At 51.9% G+C, this 22,000-nt stretch overlaps 7 protein-coding genes and 1 non-coding gene across 8 annotated transcripts; 4 read left to right on the plus strand and 4 right to left on the minus strand.

Annotated features, from left to right (window-relative positions):
* Nucleotides 1-1,756: 1,756 nt before the first annotated feature.
* On the plus strand, nucleotides 1,757-5,779 carry SMAC4_03289 (uncharacterized protein; the record flags this gene model as incomplete). The annotated part of the gene is made up of 1 exon (XM_003352923.2): nucleotides 1,757-5,779. One exon carries the CDS (start codon nucleotides 1,757-1,759, stop codon nucleotides 5,363-5,365), a length of 3,609 nt encoding a protein of 1,202 aa, XP_003352971.1. The 3' UTR covers nucleotides 5,366-5,779.
* An 867-nt stretch (nucleotides 5,780-6,646) lies between these two features.
* SMAC4_03288 (uncharacterized protein) lies at nucleotides 6,647-7,656 on the plus strand (the record flags this gene model as incomplete). Its single annotated transcript, XM_003352922.1, has 2 exons — nucleotides 6,647-6,700; nucleotides 6,871-7,656. The coding sequence occupies 2 exons, from the start codon at nucleotides 6,647-6,649 to the stop codon at nucleotides 7,654-7,656; spliced, it is 840 nt and encodes a 279-aa protein (XP_003352970.1).
* A 486-nt stretch (nucleotides 7,657-8,142) lies between these two features.
* Nucleotides 8,143-9,507, minus strand: SMAC4_12095 (uncharacterized protein; the record flags this gene model as incomplete). Its single annotated transcript, XM_003352921.2, has 1 exon — nucleotides 8,143-9,507. One exon carries the CDS (start codon nucleotides 9,505-9,507, stop codon nucleotides 8,143-8,145), a length of 1,365 nt encoding a protein of 454 aa, XP_003352969.2.
* Nucleotides 9,508-10,756: 1,249 nt separating this feature from the next.
* On the minus strand, nucleotides 10,757-12,329 carry SMAC4_03287 (uncharacterized protein; the record flags this gene model as incomplete). The annotated part of the gene is made up of 1 exon (XM_003352920.2): nucleotides 10,757-12,329. The coding sequence occupies exon 1, from the start codon at nucleotides 11,834-11,836 to the stop codon at nucleotides 10,757-10,759; it is 1,080 nt and encodes a 359-aa protein (XP_003352968.2). The 5' UTR covers nucleotides 11,837-12,329.
* Nucleotides 12,330-13,411: 1,082 nt separating this feature from the next.
* On the minus strand, nucleotides 13,412-13,482 carry SMAC4_14081. The gene has a single exon. It is a non-coding gene; the product is annotated as a tRNA-Gly (tRNA).
* Nucleotides 13,483-13,773: 291 nt separating this feature from the next.
* On the minus strand, nucleotides 13,774-14,735 carry SMAC4_03286 (uncharacterized protein; the record flags this gene model as incomplete). Its single annotated transcript, XM_003352919.2, has 1 exon — nucleotides 13,774-14,735. The coding sequence occupies one exon, from the start codon at nucleotides 14,733-14,735 to the stop codon at nucleotides 13,827-13,829; it is 909 nt and encodes a 302-aa protein (XP_003352967.2). The 3' UTR covers nucleotides 13,774-13,826.
* A 3,494-nt stretch (nucleotides 14,736-18,229) lies between these two features.
* SMAC4_03285 (uncharacterized protein) lies at nucleotides 18,230-19,036 on the plus strand (the record flags this gene model as incomplete). Its single annotated transcript, XM_003352918.1, has 1 exon — nucleotides 18,230-19,036. One exon carries the CDS (start codon nucleotides 18,230-18,232, stop codon nucleotides 19,034-19,036), a length of 807 nt encoding a protein of 268 aa, XP_003352966.1.
* Nucleotides 19,037-21,489: 2,453 nt separating this feature from the next.
* On the plus strand, nucleotides 21,490-21,921 carry SMAC4_14082 (uncharacterized protein; the record flags this gene model as incomplete). The annotated part of the gene is made up of 1 exon (XM_066091766.1): nucleotides 21,490-21,921. One exon carries the CDS (start codon nucleotides 21,490-21,492, stop codon nucleotides 21,919-21,921), a length of 432 nt encoding a protein of 143 aa, XP_065947717.1.
* Between the last annotated feature and the right edge of the window lie 79 nt (nucleotides 21,922-22,000).

Raw genomic sequence — 22,000 nt, forward strand, 5'->3', positions numbered from 1 at the left:
TCTGAAAGGAGCACTGTCCACTCGTTTTCCCTCGTCGCGTTTCCGATTTTCTTTTTTGCCCCTGTCTGACCTTCTTCTCGAGGACTTTACCCAATGAAATTGGCTTGGGCTGCTTCATTTCCTGGAGCACCGAAAGCGCACCATTTTTGGAGGGGAGCGGTGCACTGAGTGGGCGCCAGACGCACGGTGGAATCGTTTGTCACACAAATTGCTTTTTGCATGCCCCTTTTCTCCATGGACGGATCTCCGTTGACCAATGACAGACCTCAATTGATCCTGCAATAAACACACCCCCTCCCCCCCAAGAGGTTTACATCCGGTCGACGGCGGGAGTCGCTCCTCCCGTCCCCAGCGTCCTTTTCCCACGGTGAAGGTTGAAAAAAGCCAGGTCAGCCGCCAAGGCGCTCCAATGCTTAGAGGTACCTACTTAGCTGCCAGGTGCTGATGGCCCCACTGTTCAGGTGTGCTGTTGCAGTCGTTCCTGGCTCAGTGGAGGTTGCAGGTGCCCTTGTGCCCTTTGGTGCCTAGACGAGCCCTGGGGCTTTCCTTGCGAGTGCGTGAGGTGCCCTGCCCTGCAGAGTGCATCTAGAAAGAAAGTTGACGGTCCTCTTCCTCCGAAGGTTGAACCTCCCCGGCGACCTAACCTTTTCCACCTTGCTTTCATCCCCAGACCCAGGTTCCCAGGCCTGGCCCCAACCCATACAACCCAAAACCTCGTGCCATCCCGTCGCATCTTGTCGTCCGACCATTTTCCCTCCTCTGACTCTGACCACCAACTTCAGGTCCGACGACAAGTCCCTCCCTCCTCGAGCCTCTCGTCGCCCTCGGTTCCCCGCGTCCCAAAAATCCAACCCGCACTTGGTGTGCCCGCGCGCCGGTCGTCACTCCTTTACCTCGGCCGACAACAAGAAGAACTAACCCTCTTCTCCGACGACGCCTTCTCTTCGTCCGCTCGTTTCTCCCAAATATCTGCCAGCATACTGCCATCAAAATACCAGTAAATCCAAGGACCTGGGTGTGACGCGAGATCGTTGTATCCTTGACCTACCGAAACACTTTCCTTCGCCATCCTGCCTTTTCATCCTAGGCAAAACGTTATCTCGATCACTTTTTTTTTCACCACACTCGCTCACGCTGTTATCTTCGCCAAACGTTACTTTCCATACCTATCGACCGACGGTTTTCAATCGGGAGACAAAGATATTGGTGCTGTACGATAGACAGCTCGGGACATCGTAAAGAAGGCCCGACTTTTCGACACTACTGCCCCTTCAACTTTGGCAACGCCAGACTCACATATTCTGCCTAAGGCATTTACTACGGATCCCTCTACTTTTGTTGACCACAAAGAGCGGGAATACGGCTTCGGACTCGCCCGATAACGGCGGCGAAACATACGGTGAGTGGCCCGGGGTGTTGGTACAAAAGGATGGGATCCCCGCGAGCACGAGCAAGGGGCGCTGTTGCACTTTGCACGAGACCAAGCTGACACACAATCCTCCCTCACATAGAAACGCAACACAGCATCTAAACAAGTTGACGGGACGTCCCTTGATTCGTCTTTGCCATACTACCGACCAGATCGCTTCGGGTGAACCCACGCAAAATACGATCTGCACTACATCCCTGGATGGAATGCAAATCTCACCATCCGTCATTCTGATCTGACCTGGGATAGTTCTTGTAACTAAGTCTCGCTGCTCTCCGCTAGTGGGAGCTTGTTTACATCCCCACACCGCACCACAAAACCGCCAGTATGAATCGCTTCAGAACCAAGAAGAAGGCCAAGGAGGAGGCCGCCGCTCTTGCCCGCTCTAGTGAAGACTCAGAGCACTCCTCCTTGCCGGGTTTCAAAGGGTTTAGGAAGGGGAAAAAGGCACCGGTAGAGGAACCCAAGAAGGAATTCGATCTCTCAACAGCCCTTCCTTCCGACGACAACTTCCGCACGAGTCTTCTCATGACAAACCTATCAGCTCGCTTTTCTATGCTAAGAGAGCAAGACGATCCCAACACAAAGATTGGCAAGGCCAGCGACGACAGTGTGCTATACCCAAAGCGACAATCACGACTTGCTGACTTTGGGTTTGGTGCCGCCGGCGGAGGTCTCGGGGACATTGCCGAGGTGGAGTCTATCAAAGCTTCTTCCCATTTTCTCAGAAGCGATTCGATTGCTTCTGCTGATTGGGACAACAATGGAAGCATATTAACTCGCGGAAAACCTATTGAGGGCAACAACTTGTTTGGTGGAAGACAAAAGATCTACAAGGTGCCTGCTGCCAAGTCAGGCGGTCTGGGAGGCCGGGCATTGTACGCCGATGACGATGTCGCCTTGTCGGCTTTTCAGCGTTGGCGTATTTCTGAAAAAGAAAAGGAGCAACAAGAGCATGAAACTGAAGAGGAGCATGAGCATGAGCAGGATGAGGAGCATGAAGACCACCAACAATCCGAGTCACCGCCCCCCATGGGATACAATCGCAAACGGGAGACGAGCTCAACCACCTCGTCGGCTTCCATCATGGCGCGCAATTCCACTGCTGCCAACTCCATCACATCACAGCCTGCAGGATACGTGTCAACTGCTCCTACCTCAGCCGCTTCTACCCCTGTTCTTGACCGATCGGTGACCCATAAGAGACGCCTATACGAGCAAAGCACGAGTCAAGATGGGCCAGAACAATCCTCTTCTGTACTGTCAAGGATCGAGTCTCTCAACCGCCAGAGGACCGCGGCCTCGGGCGTCAAGGCCCTTGGTGACCGGCTGGGCGAGGAACGGACTCTCGCAAGCAAAACAAGCGCCCCTCAGCTAAGGTCAGTCAGTCCTCCGATCACTACTCCTGCGACTGGTACTGGGGACTTGGGAAATGGGGCTGCTCCCCACGCGGATCCCAAGCTAAACTTTGGTGGCTCTCCTCCGCTCAGTCCCCCAATCAGCGAGACTGGCGAACCGCACCCTCTGTTGCCCATTCAGCCTAACGATGTTGGAAAAGCCACCGCTATGGGAGTGTTTCAGAAGCCTTTGCAACCATACGACGAGAACAAGTACGCCCAGCGCCAAATCCAGCTGCAGCAGGGCCGCGAGACGCCAACCCGTCGCTTCCGGGCAGAGTCTGATGCTTCTTTCACTACCGCTCGATCACGGGAGTCGTCTGCACACAGACAGCCCTACGAGGCGCGAGGTGAGCCTCTCAGGACTCAGCCAGCATTAACAGAGGAGCCCGCATCCACCGATCACGATTCGCAAACATCCGAAAGTCTTCAAGCCCAAGCTTTAGCAGCCCTTTCCGGTCAGCTCAGTCTTCAACGTCCTGCCGATGAGGAACACCCTGCGCTGAGGGGGGCTGCTGCTCCACCCCCGCTCTCTATCAACACATCAACAAAGCAAAACCCAAAAATTTCAATCGAGGAGTCAGTCGAGCCTGCATCGGCAGACTCTCCTACTCTAGGCCCCAACGCTGGACTTGGTGGCTTAGTTCGTTCACACCTGCGCTCAGACAGCAATGCTTCCTCGATCTGGGGTGCTCCCACTCAGAGTAACGGTCCTGAGCCGCAGTCGCTCGATATGTTGCCGGAGCCCAATATTACCCCATGGATTGCACCCGAACAAGAGTGGACACTGGCCTACTACGGAAACGCTGCCAAGCCAAGCACTGACAACCAGACACCCGAACCAGTGCAGAAGGAAACACCTGCCGCAGATTCCGCGCCCTCCAACCGGTCGAGCAGCGCGACCGATCATGGGCTGTCCAAGCCTTCGAACAGATCCAGCAACACCGACAGCGAACTGGACGAGTTCGCAAGTCAACTGGCAGAAGCTCGGCGACGGGTGAGGGAAAGACTGACTTCTTATGCCGAGTCTGATAGCAGCAGGGCGACATCACCAGTCAGACAGCCAGAAGTTCCCTCGCATAAAGGCAGTCAATCTTCCCTGAACCCCTTGGGTATCAGCATCCTTAAGGCAAAGTCAAGCACCAGCTCTCTGGTTGATCGCTCACGGAATACCTCGGGCAGTCAGTCCAAGTCCCTGAAGATTCTGGGCCTTGGCGGCACCATGAGCAGTTCTCGGAGCCCAACCAAGGATTCATTTGACGAGAGGGAGACAGCCGTACAAGCAATCCCCGAGAGAAGCAAGGCGCGCCAGACTCGTCATAGTTCCGAGGCTGAGCACGATAACTCATCTCAGTCCGCGAACGACAAGGAGGATACTTCAAACGCTCACCCAGGATTGATGGCATTTAGAAATGCTAAACGTGAGCTGCAGAAGCGCAAGGAGCTTGAGGCTCTTGCACAGCAGCAGCTTTCTACGACCTCGCAGTCTCCGGATGAATCAAGCAATATGGATCCACTCGCCTTGCAATCGCCTCTTCCAAGAGCTCCTGGGAGGGGACGAACACCGAGCAGGGAAAGGAGGGTACATCCGATGCAGTATAGTTCTCGTGGCCCTAGTCCGGAGCGTGGATATGGAATGCATCGCAACTCTCCTCCTACGCACATCATGCCTGGAAGCAGTGAGAGAAGTGATTCGGAGGCCAACCGGGGAAGATCGACGTCCCAAAGCCGCCGACTGCACCATCATATGCTGCAACAAGACGGGCAGTTGGCGCCCGGGAGCCCTCGTGGCCCAATGCGCTCTCCCGGTCTTCCTGGCACAAACATTAAGCCCCACCGCGGCGCCCCCTCACCCATGCCTTCGCCCCATTCACTTGATAGATCCAAGTCCGCAGGAAATTTGAAGGCTGGTCGTGCAGGATACGGTGCCTACCCAGGTCAGCCATCACCGGCATCACCAATGCCCCCCTCGCCGTATAACTCGGGATCCCCAGCGGGAACGCCAACCTTCGGCCCCAGGTCAAGACAGCCTACAGTTTCCCAGCCACCTTCAGAAATAGCGAAGCGCTTCGTAGACAAGCGGGAAATTTCGGAGCCAACGTTCGTGATGGCAACTAGCCGCATGCCAACGATGGATCTTCCCCATGGTTATTCACAGGAAGGCGGGTCCCGCCCAAGCAGCCGCGCGGGAGTACCACCTGTACCTACTACGGCACCTCCAGTTCCGCCCATCAACCCTCGTCGCAGGCGTGATACCTCGCGCGATACTCCTGACGGTGCCGGGATGGGCATGCCTCGCCCTCCATTTGCCAACCAGACAGATAGCATCGTTGGGTCGGATGCTGAAACTCAAAGCGCCTTCTCTGTTAGTGACGACGAAGAGGCCGGAAAGTCTGACAGCCGAAAACGGCTGCGTAAGCCTCACATCGAATCCACTGGCCGCGTTGGGCGAGCCCTTGCCAACATGAGGGAGAATGGTTCAACATTTTCTCTCAACAAGTCGAGCCACAGCACGAACAGCCCTAGCGGCATGTTCTGAGTGCATCTTATCTCTTCCTTGAAGCCGACTGGTGCAGCCATTTTGCCACTGATTTGCTCAAAACAATTTCCTTGTCATTTTCCGTTCCTTGAAACCCGTCTTTCCTTTCTTCGGGGCTGTGTTACTTTCGGGTTATAGGGTGCGGGGCACTGAAGGCAGGAGTGACCGCCGTCTTGGTATGAGGCTTATGAAATTGAGATACCTCTGCATCTAGATCAAGTTCGTGTACAAAATTTGTTATAAGCACCATTTTCTTTTCTTGGTTCTTTGTCAAACATCTCATATCATAGTGTGTTATACTTCTACCCCTTTCCCAGCGGCTTGCCGTTGGTCCCTCATATGTCTTAGCCGTCTTCTACTTTGTTTGCTTTCGAGGTACCTGAGTGAACGGCGCAGTACCTGGAGTTCTGTGCCGGGATAACAAAAAAAGACATAGGATCCGTGCATGGCAGTGGTGGTCTGGTCGCTCTTCAAAAGAGGCTGGCTCGAGAACACCTGCCTATAGCCTCCGTTATTTTAGGGTGGTGGGAAATGGGAATGATCAGAGGGGATTGGGAACGGAGAACATGAGCCAAGAGTGTACGGACATGGCTGGATGTCAATTGGAAGCGGGGCGGCTCCCAGCACAGCTATGGGGGGTTCTTAGGTAATCAAAGAAATATACCAACTTTTGATCCAAGAGGCACTTTCTGTGATGCTTGGGTGAGATTATGTTGACTGCCTCTCTGTCTTATCAGGCTGGAGAGTGAGTTGACCCACAAGAAATCTAGTCGGTAGCACAAGGAGGAAATACACTAGGAGGGAGACACGGCCCGAATACCCTACGTCTTCCGAGGTTCTCCCAGAGGCTTGCTCACTCCGGGAACAGTGGCAGATTCAGCCAAGACGGTGTGGATAGGGGGTCCAAACCTCTCCACTGCATACGTTACTTCTTAGAGGAACAAAGTGAAGTAACTAAGCGATGGAGGAAAGTTCGGTGGAACTTCATATATATTAGTATCCATTAGTAACTCACTCCTACACAAGACCACTATAGGCTGATCTTGGCGTATCGTCGTCGCCAACCTGTGAAACTAGGTAGAGGTAATCTTGTGTTACTCAAGGTAACCAACCCCTCACCGTTCAGCGACCGCATCAGTTCTCTTCTTCCTTCCATCGCCTTCTTCATGTGAGCCGACATGAATAAAAAGGAAGAAACGCTCGACAAGACAGCAACGACCTTTTCATATCAACTAGCTACTCAGCTAAGCTTGCACGTTTTCCAACCGCCGCAAACCAACCATGCCGTTCATACGCCCTTTTGAACCCCGGGATATTGAGGCTTGCATGCACATTGTAAGTTGTTGTCAATTGAACTAGTTGGAAGCGCCTCACTTCACCACCATGCAAAGAAACAATGTTCAGTCGGTCATCTATTCTTTCCACCGCCATTTCCTACCTTACTCACAAGGAGAAGGAGAAGACAAATAAATCACTAACAACCAAACCCTTTTTTCTCGTCCCAGTGCATCGCAACCCTCCCCCCAACTCTCGCCGCCGACCCTGTCGCTTCCCGCATGTCCCCCTACATCTGGTGTCTCCAGTTTACCCATCTCTCCCCGCAAACTTGCTTTGTCCTTGTGGATGACGTCGACGTCGACGGCGACACTAACAACTCCCAACAAGAAAAAGAAGAAGAAAAAGAAAAAGTAGTAGGCTACGTAATCGGCACCCCCGACGCCCACGCCTTCGCCGCCTCCTACCCGCGCTACATCAAGGAAGTGCTCAAATCCCCGCAAGGTCTGGCGGACGTTCCGCCTCCTAAACAACTGGATACGTTAGAGCCATGGTTCCTCCCGTTTCCGGTCCCTGTCACCGCCGCAGAAATTGATTCCAATTCCGAGTCAGGGGAGAAGAAGAACAACAAGAAGGAGAAAAGCCTGAAGATAAATCCCGAATCACTGGCTCAACACGCCTACAACCCTCGCTGGCTAGTCCTCCAGGGCCCCGAAGGTGGTAAAGCGGAAGCCAGAAAAAAGGAAATGGTGGACACGTGGAGGGCCATGTTGCATATCGATCTGCTCGAGGGATACCAGGGACAAGGGTGGGGGAGGAGGATGATTGAGCAGTTTTGTGAGGCAGTCAAGACTGAGGGAAGTAACCTGAGTGGAGGAGCGGATTATGGAAGGGGAGTGTATCTGGGTGTTGCTGGGGAGAATACAAAGGTGGTCAAGTTTTATGAGAAGGTGGGTTTTAGGGTTTTTGAGGGCGGGGAGGTGGAGGGGGGTGTTTGGATGGTTAGGGATTTGTGAGAGCCTGGGAGGGGGGAATCAGTCTGAATTGTGAAGACTGAAGAGAATGCGCAAGAGATATGGCGGGGACATCACGATGTTGGCTCAAAGGAATGAGAGTAATTGGAAGATGAGGCCATGAAAATGCTGAGATTTAAGGTTCTATCGTGTACTGTTCCACATGACGTCCAGTGAATGCATATATCAAGATTGCGCCTGCCAGTTCAGCTGCTTGATGCTGCCTGCACTGTATGCAGTTGCATTGTGGGGAGGTGCGGTGCAGGTCGGGACGCAGAGGGCAGGACTGAGCTGTGTGGTTGCTCCTTCTGCTTTGGTCCAGATGCTCGTGAACCAAGAAGGCTTTGTCCAGACACTCGACCGTCCTTTCTCTCCAAGAAGCTTGCAAACTTTTCTTTGACATGTGGAAGCCAATCATGGTTTGCTTCGTTCTGCAATTAGGTTTCTGGCCTTTTCGCGGCACAAACTCTTTGAGGACTTCTTTGCTCATTACATCCGATGCCACCCATTGCCCATCCGGCCATCACTGGTACCCGAGAATCCAGCAGACCTTGCTGATGTCGACGACATGGTTGATGTTGCCCCGATTGGCAGTGGGCTATGGCCAGAATGGTGACTTGCTCTAGGAGGATGGCTAAACCCTTCCCCAAGAATCGGAGCTCGACTGTCGCTGTCTTCTCTTCTCCCGCTCATCATCACCAATCCCGGCCGTGACAATTCTCCCCTCGCCGAGCTGACCGTCGCCATAGACTGAGGACAATCCCGCGGAATACTAGCCAGATACTCTGCCAGGTAAGTGGAAACTTCGTCTGGTTTGTCGAGTGGCGGTGGCGGCGGCGGTGCTCGTCTGCGTCTGTACCTCGGCGCCGGAGAGCCTGGCTTCCACACCGGTATGTCCTCATCCTCATCCCCACAAATATCCATCTCGTCAACCTCATACCTAGTGGTCCTTGGTCTAAATACATCCAGCAATACCGCTGTAGGTGGTCCGGTTGGTGCCGGGGATGGATGTCCCGGGAGCACTATCCCCTTGCCTTTATCTCTCTGACCCTTCTCAGGTACCATGCCCAACCCGTGTCTCTGCACCATCCACGGACCGTTCCTCTCGACAACCCGCTGATCCGCCGTACCCAGCCGTTGTCCATATCGATTTAGCACTACACTATCCGGTCTTAACACTCCAACGTCTCTTCGGTTGCGGAACTGACAACGCGGGTTCGCGCATCTCGTCAAGTGCATCGTGCAGCGAGATTCAAACACGTTGCTCATCCACTCGCGACAGGCACATTCCCAGTGGCATGGGTCGATGTGAAAAGGGTGCGCATATAGGCCGGCGACGGTTCGGACTATCGTAGGGCCCTGTGCGTGGGCCCCTCTACCTCCTCCAGGTGGTAGCAAGCTGTTGAAAGATAAGAGACCGCCAAAACCGGGTCCAAGGGCACAGTTGGCACATTGGATATGGGAGCAGGATGGGTCGTGACAGCGATCAAAAGCTTTGCTGTTCACCATGCCGATCTTGTCGAGACTTCTGTGTCCACCGCTCTGGAGGGAGTGGATTGCTCTCGTGGCACACTGACAACAAAACCATCTGTTCAGCTGGGTGAGAAGTGGAATGCGTAGGTGGAAAGGAAAGTCGCCTGGAGCAGAGGGTGGATAAAGAACTTCATCGTGGCGGAGCTCTTCGACTCTTGGTTCCGGAAGGCCGTCGGTTGGAAAGGTGGTAAGAATGCGAGTTTCTTGCGGCGAAGAAGTGTTGTTGATCAGATTCTGGTGGTGGTGCTGGGGGTAGTTCATTGTGTTTGCTTGTTCGTGCCCTCTGGTTGCCTGGTAGCAGGGGTCTAGAAGTACACGCATTGGTTTATTGGTCCCAACTGACGCAATGCCAGGCTGGAAGTAGCCGAGTCGGAACGCCTCTGGTTCAGAGAATTATTTTCAACGGATAAAGGAAGGTTTGGCTCATGCGATGTTGTGTTCTTCGGCAATACTGCTGCGTCTAGCGAGGGGTCATCTTGGACAGTGGCGGCATGCGGTCGGAAGCGTATATACGGTATGTTCTGTGCCTTTGTCGAGAGGTTTGACGGTCATGTGCTGCTTACAATGCCCCAATATTAAGCAATGTGAGAAAAGAGATACGATCTTGCAAATCCAAAAGGAAGGAAAGCAGGAAACAATAAAGGCAACACTGCTGCAGCTTATCATCCAGTCAAACTATTCCTAATCTCCCCCTTTCCATCGTCGGAGGTTGACCTGGACCCCATACGTACGTACCCGTTTCCGATCCTCACCCTTTCCTAGCTCACAGGTAGTGGGAGTATCCAAGTGCAGTCGGGATAAGTTCCCTACTACGGCCAACTGCATGAATTGTTTAATATCAGCTTCCGTCGTACATGAACAAGACCGGGTGACACTGGACCCCGTGGCAGGCACGCGTTCCGCGAAGAGCAACTGGGGATAAGAGTATCGGGAACCTGCCGGCCGGAAAATGTGAGACCTGATCTCTCTAGACTCATGGCTTTGCAAGGTAAATACTTGGTTGACCACCATGCAACTACAGCCCAAGTTTGCTTCTGCGGCTCCAAGGCGCCGATTAGAAGCCCAAGCTCTAACATAACTGTGTAACAAGACGGCCGCGTTTCAACCGTACCGTACATTAATATAGTGATGCTTCTCTATCGCATACAAACGCCATATGCGTATCGATGCGACATGTCATATGGTCGAGTAATGGCACGGATACAGACGAACAATGATGGGGGAAGTTGTTTGGAATGGAGGGGGCCAAGCTTTGGGCTAGTTCCCTTCGAGGTCATGGGACAACATGCCGACGAACGTCAGCAAACAAACTGATATTGCATGGGAGATTCACATAACGGGACAGCATCGAGAGGTACGTGGATAAATCAAAAGAGCATTGTTATATTTGTGGCAATTATGTAAAAAGCAAGTACTAACAGTTAAACCCAAAATTCACATTTGTCCACTGTTTGGTAGATCAGAAACATAAACTTAATTGTACAGTTGTTTATCAACCAGAACATGAAATCCCAACAGAAAACACACAACGAAGCAAATGACATGGCTACTTGTCACTGACGACTTTCCGCTAAAAGCCCTTCTCAATGAGGTAATCAAAAAGATTGCCTACAAAAGAACTCGTCGCAGCCGCCGCCTTAGAGCCTTTGACCACCCCGGTGGCAGTCTCACAGGCATAGCTCACCCGTCTTTTCAGAGCAGCAATGGGGGCCGCAGCCGGAGCCTTGGGCGGAGGGATATTGAGATCCTTGAAGGAGATAAGGCTCTCGCTCCTTTTCATTGCGGCCGCTTCGTCGTCATCGCAGATCTGAGTCTGAGTCTCAGTCGCAGGTGGTGGCAGGTACCCCTCCTCAAGACTGCTGACAATATCAGTTTCAGTCTCATTGTTAGCGCACGCACCAAGTCCTTCCATGTCATTGTCGTCACTCGATTCGTCATTGCCGTCGCCAAAAATCTCCATGTCGAACAACGGCTGGAGTGATCGACGTACCTCGTCGTCCACGAGGGGGGTCAATAGCTCGGGTGAGGCGCAAAACTCTCCCCAATGACGCTGGTTATTGGAAGGGGGAATGGTGGTAGTACCAGTTGAAGAGGAGGATGAGGGAAACCACGAACCTTGTTCATACTGGATCTGGAGTTCAGGCTCCAGAATAGAGGAGGTATAGCCATACTGCTCTGCTGCGCACTCCATGTGCTCGAGGTCACGGAGGAGAGGATGGCGATGACGTCTGTTCTTGGCAATCTGGATCTTCCGCGCCATCGAAGTTGATGATGGAGATCCCATGGATGACTCAGAGGCCCAGGGCGAGGCCAATGTGAACTGCTCGTGTGGGAGTAGAGGCATTTTGATGGTCTCGTTGCTGTCCGTGCTTGAAGAAGATGAAGAAGCAGAAGAAGATCTGGATCCGGATCCGTCAGAGACGGGGTTCATGTCCATGTCGGGGAAGGGGAACGAACCAGAGGACTTGGAGTCGGAGTCGAGAGCCAAGTGGCGGGCTTCTCCTCTTTGGCGGTGAAGGAGCGAAGAGTGTGGTGACGAAAGGGGTTGGAGGGGATGAAGGCGCTCGTGAGGAAGGAGGAGAGGCGCTTCGAGAGATGAGGAATCCGTGCTGGACCAGGTTGAAGAGCAGGAGTTGGTTGATGATTGCATGATTGCTGTTGTTGTTGGTTGTGGCTGTTTGTAAGTGTCTGTCTGTTGGGCTGCTTGTTGCTTGTTGTTCTCGAGGGAGGGATGTTGTCTATTTATCTTCGAGTGAAGGCGGCATCATCATCGATGTCGCGGTGTTGAAGCCATTTTACGATTTACGGCAGCTGTTCTTCAATCAGCCCCCGTTTCTCCCACGCCGTGTTCATGTTCATCCACAACAATGGCCATGGTAAATGAACGGTTCCCCGGCTGTTGTTGCCGGACAACAATGGACAAAGAGAAACAGTCGGTACTCGTGCCCGGTAGAGGTACTCGTGGCTGACCGACACTGAAGATCCAGTGCCTCGTTGTTCCGGAACGGGAGATACCCTTCCCCGAAGCCACCAGACCAGAACAAGGACATTGTTGACGGGTTATTCACAAAGGAGGGCATTCTCTCGAACGGAAGTCATACTTCCCCGATGCCGATAGAACAAAGAAGTTTTTTTGGGGGTTTTTTTTTTCCGGGTTGAAGTGAACACGGCTGATTCCAGAAGGCAGGTGTGACGAACCGTTACAAGCACAGGAGTATTATCGCTGGGATAGAACAATAGAGTAACGGAGTAGTAGCCGAAAGGTACTGGTAGGTTGTGATAGCTATTGCTTGCTGAAGATCCGGTAACAAGAGGCCTGGGGAGGCCTTCTTTTATACCGGCCTTCCTGGACCCGATCCTTCGTCTCGGGTCCTCCCTTTGGTCATTTAGTCTAGCCTACATAGGATTCTCTGATTGGATCGTAACAGCAGGCGGCAATTGTTCCGGGGAGAACGAAGTTGACTTCCCCGGGTAGGTAGCACGAAGGAATGGCGCGGGCTTGCGTCAATTGCGAAGATGGGGCTTGTCTCTTTCCGCAAAAATAAGAAGAAAGACGCCGCTCACGACTGGAAGAGAAGTGATGTTCATCTTTCACAAAGCTTATTTTTTTTTACGAACAATCATAATATTCCAGTCCGAGACATTGGTTAATTGAACACACACAACCTTCTCGAGCAGTTTGATTGTGTGCTCTTCGACATCCTAGGACAAGGACATTGTTCATCAAGGCAATCATCACCTGTGGAAGTTCTCCGCTGGTAGCAGAACTTGATGGGAATAGTTCTGTGAACTAACCCTTCACATGTCTCAAGGCTCCTCTCCTGCAATGGCACATGCCAAGCTATTGTTTGGAACGTACCTTCGTTCTTCATCCCATTTGGACTTTCATCGCTTGCAGAACTTATTATATCCAATGTAAATTAGAAGTTGCTTCCCTTTCTTCATTTACATTTCTTATTTCTCTCTTTGCAATTTTTTTTGGCGCGTAAGCTTTGAACTAAACAAACCTACATGCTGTCACAGCTCCTTCAACGCTTCCAGCCCAACAAACAACCTTTTGCTCCACGATAACGGGATGAGGCAACTGGAAAAGATTGTTTGGCGATAAACAGTTTTCAAGTGGATGGATGGATGGTGCCTAGAAGGGCAAAATTTGCCCCACAGTCCATATCATTCTCCGAATTGCGACTCCATAAAAAAAGGAGGAAAAAAATTGAGAAATCACTGCGCCAGCCGCGAATCGAACGCGGGGCCCATCGATGGCAACGATGGATTTTACCACTAAACCACTGGCGCTTTGTGGTGTTGATAAAGAAGTTTTCTATAATGTACTTATGAATGGAATAGGAAATGGCAAACAATACTGTGCAAGAAGAAGAGACGTCACCGGGGAGTGTTTCATGTAATGTCACATTAAGATGAGCGCAGTATCAGATTTCAGGTTTAATTGTAACGATTTGTTATTCTATTTTATCAAGAAATTCATACAATTTCCAGTCTCAAAGTTCTAATAATCAGTCAGCAAATCTATCATCCCCTACAACACTTCTACTTCTGCCTCTCGCGGTCACCTATCCCCGGCCGCTCTTACTCTCTTCCTCGGAACTGAACAAGACGAAAGAGCCTCATCAACGTCCTCATCATCGTCCATTCTCCTCCCCCTCTTCCTCGTTGAAGGCTTGGTCCAGAAATCCTGTCCCATCCCAGTTCTTCTCCCAGAAATGCGGGTCAAGCTTGTAGTTGCGCTTACCATCGGTTGGGTGGATTCCCTTCTTTGGGAGACCGTTCACAGATTCACGGTACGCGGTAATGCGCCTGATGAAGAAGATATCATCTTGAGTAGGGATCTGGTTGGGGAAGGTGATGGGGGAAGCCTGGACTGGTGGTTGGATCTGGGCTTGTGCTGGCGGAAGAATGAAGCTTTGTGGAGGAGGAAGTGGGTTTTGTTGAGGGAAAGGGGGTGTTTGAGGGGGAGTAAGCGGCATTTGAGAAGGGTGGAGGGTTTCTTGGGGAGCAATGGTTGGTGCTGGTGCATAGTTCATGCTAGGAACCCCAGGGAATACTTGTCCCGGCATAGTCGCCAGCATCTCCGGATGTTCAAGGTAATAACGGAAATCCTCCTGCCGGCGATGGTTCATCTGCTGTCCATACGACTTCGGTGATGGGGTAGGATGTGAGTACTTGGCCGAAAAGGGGAACAGGTTAGCAGACGGGATAGGAATGGGAAACGAGGGTATCTTGAAGCCGGAGCCATTTCGGCTGCTGATTACTTGGCGGGCAAACTCGGTCATGTGGGTCAAGTCGTTTTCCAACTTTAGCTGCTCGATTTGACCTTCAATCACCTGCTTTTGTAACTCACCGATCTTTAAGTCGTTAACATCGAGCTGGTCGAAGTCAAGGAGAGCGCCGGCAGCTTCCCAGAAGTTCCACTCCTTGTATAGAACTCGTAGTTTCTCTTGCTGCGCCTTGAGATGCTCTTCCAAGTCATTGATGATCTCCTTGACAGCACCTTCCAGGGCAACATGGGAATCGATATGCATGTTAGACATGGTGAATGAATTTCGACGAAGTCGGTAGTACTGTTTCGGGCTGATGCTTGACACGCTTGGGTGAAGTATGGGGAAGTGGTGGAAAGTAGTAGGTATTGGCTGGCAGCTTGCAAGCTCTTGTCGTTAAGTCGTCGGATTGTTGATGACTTGTTCGAGTCGTCCGTTCGAAGTCATCGTGGGAATGTCAATTTTATAACTTTATAGAGCTGAGCTCAGTGGGGAAGCATATATTCTTTCCCCGGGAGTTGTGAATAAAGAGACTCGGTCAGTGATGACCTTAGGACAGTCCAATAATCCCATTATGTGAACACTGGACAATGACCTCGGCCCTTCTTTGACCGGACGGGAGCGGATCATCTTCCGGTGGCTTCGAACATGGTCATGCAAACTTGATCAAAGTAGCATGCGGTTACAAGGTCGAATGGATAGAGAAACAAAGGAGTGCCTGGATACAACAGACTGAGAGAGCCGAAGGTGAAGTTGTTGTGCCGTGAAAAGAAGTGCAAGACGGGAGTCGAAAGGACCACACAGGCGGAAGCGTTCCGGAGCTGACAACGAATGGCATGCAACCGCCGACAGATGGCAGACTTGGCAAGTGATGAGATATCCCTATGCAAGATTCTGATTGGATCAAGCGAGCCGCGTCGTCTCTAATTGGTTGTTCAGTTCCGAAGGGAGCTCAATACCCGGCAGGCACAGGCTCACAGCAGGCTTGCACAGCAGTCATGACGGGACACTCACAGATAGTCACCGGCAGTGACTTTGGAAGAAGCACTTCGTGGCTCCTGCCGAACCTCTTGAGGATTACGACCACAACGACTTTGAGGATCTGCCGTGATTGGAACAGCAGATCAGTGATGGGGAGTTGTGAGACACTGACAACTCACGGACTCCAGCTGCAGAGCAGGGCACTTGCCCGGTCGTGTCACTTTGGAGAGCTCGTGACGTTGAGTCCATTCCATCTATTTCAGCCCCCGCCTGGACCTGGACTCCTGGACTCACTCCTTCTTTCCCTTGAATCTCGACTTTTTGGAGCCACGGGGCTTCCCCATCAGCCTGGCTGTGCAACCTCGAGACAACCACACTCCCACACAAGCTGCTGAAGTGCGACATTCGGCACAGTCCGACATGTGAAAGTCGTCACCACCAAGGTACACCAAGTCACACCATGACAAACTTCCATGCCAGTTTCCGTGACAGATACGGGAATGCCAGCAGGGTCCGCTTCACGTGAAGGGCTCACTATGGACGTCGTTCGGGTCGGCATTTGAGATGTGCAACGTCTATCATATGAAATGCCATCATTAGTTCCAGATAATGGCAGGGCATCCATACTATCATGTCTCGGTTCGCATCTGACAGCGATGCCCGGCGACGACCATGGTAGCGCTGAAACTACCGCACCCGTTTGTGTTCCCGATGATGGCATCACCAGCCCGTCCAACCCGTCCCGACGACGCCTCATCCTTCCAGGTCTTTCTATAGGACATACATATTGGCCATTGTGCCCTCACTTTGCACCGTCAGCTCACCCAATATAAGCCGAGAATTCTCACAATCGCGACGGATGGAAATCCTTTGAAAGCACAACAATAGATTCCCGATGCTCCGTGCCGGGTGAGAACCTAAACAAGACGGATTCCCGGGCCGCCCCTGGCACACACCAACAGTGGTCACTGCATTTTGGTCTAAAACGATGCAGGTGCAATCACTGGCACCGACGAAAAATTCAAACAAATAAGAGCCAGCGACATCGGATGGCGCAACATCAGACATTTTCCATGCATCTCGGTTGCTACCTAACCCGCCTTGGCCTGTGACTTTGAGAAGTTTTCCAAGAGCCAATTGCCATTACTAGAACAGAAGACAGCCCACCATACATCCATCCGCCTTCACGAGTTCACCGCCAACGGCGCCCATTACACCATCATCCACATTGCTGGACAACGTGATATTGACGAGCTCGTGGCAACTCCCCCAGATTCTCTCTCTCTCACGTCCAGTCCTTCTCCATTTCCCCAGTCCATCGATCATCGACGTTTTTGAGGATTCTCCATTTCCCCAGCCATCCATTCTCTAAAATCGGAACAGTTATCTTTTTCTGGCGACGTGCAGCAAGAGTTGCCCACTGGATCATCTCAACCCCACGCTCTGACTCGATAACCTGCATTGAGAGGCCCCTTAATTACGAACATCCACAAAATCTTTGCGATCTTTTTTCCCCTGCGAGGTCAGCGCCCTTGCAGTTCTTTGCAGTTCTCTGCAGTCTGCAGCATCGACGACTGCAGCGGTGCGTCGACGATCCATTCAAGCAAGCCGATACGGAAGAGAGTGGACAAATCACAGTGGCCAAAGCCTCCTTTTGCTGGACCTCCGGCTCCGTTCACGAGCTCCACCGGCCACCCCGCTCTCCGCTGCCGGCACTCGACGTGCATTGCAACTCACTTTCCAGGCCCACGAGAGGCCCTGTCCGGACTCCCTGTCGACGACGCAACGGTTCAAAGGCCCTGTCTTTCTGCGGCCTGACCGCCTCTTGGGATCCAATCCCATCGTGGATTCTGTTGAACTTGTGCTCAACAGATGCATCCGCGATACCCAAATCGTCCAAGCTGCGATTTGCGCCTGGCTGACGCTGGGTCACCGGATTTGCTCACAAGTCACGACGTCACTGACCTTTCAACCATTGCTCCCGATCAGCACTGCGAGACACGAAGTCTAAAAACGAAGAGCGGATACGCAAAGTGGACATAGCGATCTTCGCCAACGGCTCTCCTCGTAATCTTATCTCTAACCGCTAGAACCGCTAGAACCGCCAGGTCGTGACGTCGACGGAGCATTTGGAGCCCGGAGGACTAGCCGCTTGGACGGGCCGGACCTCGACCAGTTTACCAAGTGAAAAACTTCCGGCCGCCTTCTCGAATCAATTTCTTTTCGTCTTGGCTGCTTCAAACAGGCGTCAAAAAGGGTTGCTTTCTGCTGCACTCGAGAACCGCCTGCAGCCCGCTAACGCTTCGCTAACGCCCTTCCCCGGCGGACTCTCCTGTTCACACGCTACCCCCTTTCTGCCAATGGGACTTTTGCACTCGTCGTCCCAGGTGGCTCCCTCTCCAATTCAACAAGCTCATTCGCCCATCCCCAGCCTTCCCTGCTTCAAACGCTGTCTTGCTCTTCCGGGGGTTTGCTGGTGATTTTCGGTCATTCTGCCCAAAATCCACGCCGCCGTCTTGTCTTTCTGGGTCCAAGACAAGGTCTAGACCAACACGCGAGCGCTGACCGCAACTTTTTGGCGACAAATTTCAAGAAAGTGCCCTTTCCCAAATCCGACCAATCTACGAATCCTTGCCAACGATCAAAGCTTTAAAACAAGGCCCATCCACCCCCGTCCGGCTCCAGCAACCGTTGTTTATTTATCGTGGTTGGCCTCCGGACCTCATCGAGGGTTTCCTGTCGCTTTATGCCCCAACAGAGGTTACACATTAGCACCTATACACAACATGGCTACTCAGCTGTCCTGTGACCGCCCGCACTCCCGGGTGAGCATGGTATCAAATCAGACATACCATAGCTTTAACGATATCGAATCTCATGAACCTGAAGCTGTCTCGCAGCAAACCACCATCGTCTGCCACGCTCCTCTCTCAAAATCACTTAGCAGAGACCGACCTCCGCCATCCATCCAAGAAATGCGACGCCAAGATTCTGGCTACGCATCTATCCAACGCAAAGAGTCTCGCTCATCCTGCCGCCTATCATCTACCCACTCGACGCCTTCCACTTCCGCCAAGCGACGTTCAAGGCCAACCATTCAACGGTCCGCAACCAACACAAGCTGTGGCACTCGCTTGAGCAGGAAGGGTAGCAAGGCTGTCTCACAACGTCGGTCTTACCAATGTCGTCCGGCCCAGACTCAACAGCCAGTGACGTACTTTGAGTTTCCCGTCTTCACCACCTCGAATCCTGAGTATGCCATCGACGAGACAGAAGTGCATGAGAACAAGTCCGCACAGACCAATGTCCACCCCCTGCCGCCTCAGACGACACACTACTGGACCAGCGACTCGACCAGGAGGATGGAATATGCCGCTATCGATGCCGCCAGTCGAGGTGTGCGCGGATGGTTCATGCGCCACATTGTGCCGGAGTGTGTAGTGCCTCCGAGCAAGCGGCATGTTGGATTTGAGGACGACCGAGGAAGCGTGGTGCGGTACCGCTTGGACCTTGAGGACGACAAGACGGAGAAGGATGATCGAAGTGAGCGGAGACGCAAGAGTTGGTGGCTTGGCATGTTCAACAGACGATGAAGGTTGACTTTTCTGCCTCTCTCTCCCACCGTCGAGATCTCGACATGGAGCACACACAGACACGAAAGAACTGGCGCATTTTCATTTACCGGTTAAAGCGGGCGTCATTAGCAGCATTTTTCAGCATCGGTTCGGCGACTATCATCAACCAACAGGCGTTTTATACCCTTCACTACCTGGCTTAACATAACCTTCGAGCATTTTCATCGACATAACGGGCCATCACAACAAATCAGATGGACTCGACCGATTTTTGGCTTTGCGGCGTCTCAGACACTATATGGAGAATCTGTACACTTTTTGCATCATGTTACACGGAGTTTTTAAACTGTTTTGGGGTTGTTTTTGGAGGGAAAGGGCAAAGAAATGATCAGAATGACGATTTGACTTGCAGTACTACTGGGCTGGATTTACAAAGGAAACTACTACACCAACGCTACTGAAGATGGATGGATCACTGGAAAACAGGACAACACTGGAGGAATGGGGTTGAAGGGGACAAAGGCTCTGTTGTGGAAATAACAACAACCTTGTCTTGGCTTCAACGAACGGAAATTCAGCGACACAATGTTTTGTTGTTGATTTTAATGATCTAATCACTAAATGAAATTGGAAGGGATTCGCTTGTTTGCAACCACTTCGTTTACAGTCCGTTCAACATTGGCGTTTCATTTTCTTCTTTTCTTTTCTTCTTTGCTTCTTTTCTTCTTTCACATAACTTCATATGTCGTCATTTGTGCTGCTGCCCTTCTGTTACACATGCTGGTTGATCTTTTCCAACGGTTCCTCGCAGATGTACACCTGCTTGCTTCCTTGCGCGCTGCGCGCGATGAGCTCCGAAGTACCACATGTTTCACTTACCTCACACAGACATTCCCCCGATTCATTGCGCTGAACTGTCATCCTCTTGATCGTAACTCAGGGAGAGCTACACGATGCGTGTAGCTGGCCTCAGACAAGCTTCGTGACACTTTTCCACAGATTACACACCAGCCTGGAATAGAACAACACAACCACTGCCACGAATCTGTTGTCCAACCTTTTCTCATCCGAACAATCGAACATTCGGAGACTCCGTTCCCACTTTGCACTAGCAGTAGGTACGTCCGGACACAAAGCGGTAGGTAAACCGGCAACTCGGCACAAACTCAATGATGCCTTTACAAAGTAAATGGCACCCCAGCACGTGGCAACGCGGCAGGCACATGGCTTTTTCCTTTTTCATAGTGCAGTGTTGTTCGTTGTTCCAATTGTTCGGTTGAACCGTTCGCTGTTATGGTTTGGACCCCTGTACCTGGATTTTCGCTAGTTAGCTTGCAGGCGAACAAGGGTATTCCAAGGTGGCAGCTGGCAGGGTCTACCTAATCCACAAGCAACAAAATGCACAACAAGGGAGTTGGCTGGCTGACTTGGTTGATTACGTACTGTCTGCCCCCCTGTGTCCAACCTCCAATGATGGAATCACGATGACGATCGTCGACTTTCTAGAAAAGGGGGAAACGGGAGAATAATCTTCATCTTCTAATATTTGTGGACCGTGACATGGTTTGTGGATTATTGAGCATCTGTTGGGACTTGGGGATGCATAGTGATAGAGGGGAGCATTCAGGGGGCCAGGGGAACCAAAGCTGGCACCAGGCATAAGGAAGCCTCAGGGGCTCAAAGAGGTTCAAGGCTTGTGATCACGACCATGGCATGGCAGGGATGGGATGACCGGACGAGAGGCCGCCAGCCAGACACAGACAGGTACAGTCAGGTACAGACAGTGGGCAGGCAGGGTACCTAGCCCGAGTCATGAATTGGAGGCGTATGTATTTGGTCTCCAAAGACACTCCTCTTTTATACAATGAAGGGGAGAGGAGACGGGTTGTTGGCTTTATAGAGGGTATGAAGATATGGTGAGATTATTGGAGAACGGGTTAGATTGAGAATTTTCTCATCTTGTGATCTTTTGTTTCCGATGTTTGCGTAAGAACGAGGTTCTGGGCAGCTATTGAACGAACTCTCATCTACTCCTTCTCGAACTCTCATCCACTGCTTTTCGAGTACTAAACCCATAGCTTCCTCCTACTCGCGACGGGGCGTCAGTAGACACAGGCAATTCAATCCAGACGACTAGTGGATTTGTTATGCATCGTTACCTTCCCCCCTCGCAGCTCTCATTGGCTTGTTTTCTTCGTCACGGACTTGGTCGGGCCATTATCGCTCTTTTTTGCTTTTTCCCTTCCTCTCAGCTGCCAACACCTGACACCTGACACCTATCTCCCACCTCCTATTCCCTCGTTGCTTTTGCCTCCCGTATATTCGAACCATCCCATGTTAACGTCACGCTGCTTGCCACCATCCTGTATCTTCCACTTACCAACATCCACCCCTTTTGGTCCCTCACTAAAGTCTTTCCCGCAACCTTTTTACCAGTATGTGACCGTTTCTGTGGCTTTTTCTTCCGATTTATGACCGCCCTCCCTTATTTCTTCCCACTGCTGTTGTTGCTGCTGCTACTCCCGCTCGAACTTGAACTCGTACTTGAACTCGAACCAGAACCCGAACTCGACCCAGAGCCAGAGCCAGACGAGCTTGACCCAGACCCAGAGGAACTACTTGACGCTGGGGCGCTGATGGTGATGGTCGGGAGGAAGATGGGAATGATGGGAGTGTTTCTTCGGGGCTGCGACATCCTGATCTTTGACCAGTCGGTCGGCTTGGGGCGTGATCTCTATGTGTTGCAGAGCGCGGGCGAACGTGGGAAGGTGTCGGCAGTTGTTCGAAGTACGATGGGAAATCCTGTCGGGGGATTGCAGGAAAGTAGATGCTTGTTGGATCTTCTGTGTGCTATGCCTTTTGCGGTTTTGGTGTTGGGTAGGTGGATGGATGTCTGCAGTTGAGATCACGATGGTGCTCCGCTGTTCAAAATGGAAGGGGGTCGGCCAATAGAGGTCACGGTTGCTCTTGCCTAAATAGATC

The sequence above is a fragment of the Sordaria macrospora genome, chromosome 7 (genome assembly GCF_033870435.1).
Source record: "Sordaria macrospora chromosome 7, complete sequence".
Classification (NCBI taxonomy): Eukaryota; Fungi; Ascomycota; class Sordariomycetes; order Sordariales; family Sordariaceae; genus Sordaria; species Sordaria macrospora.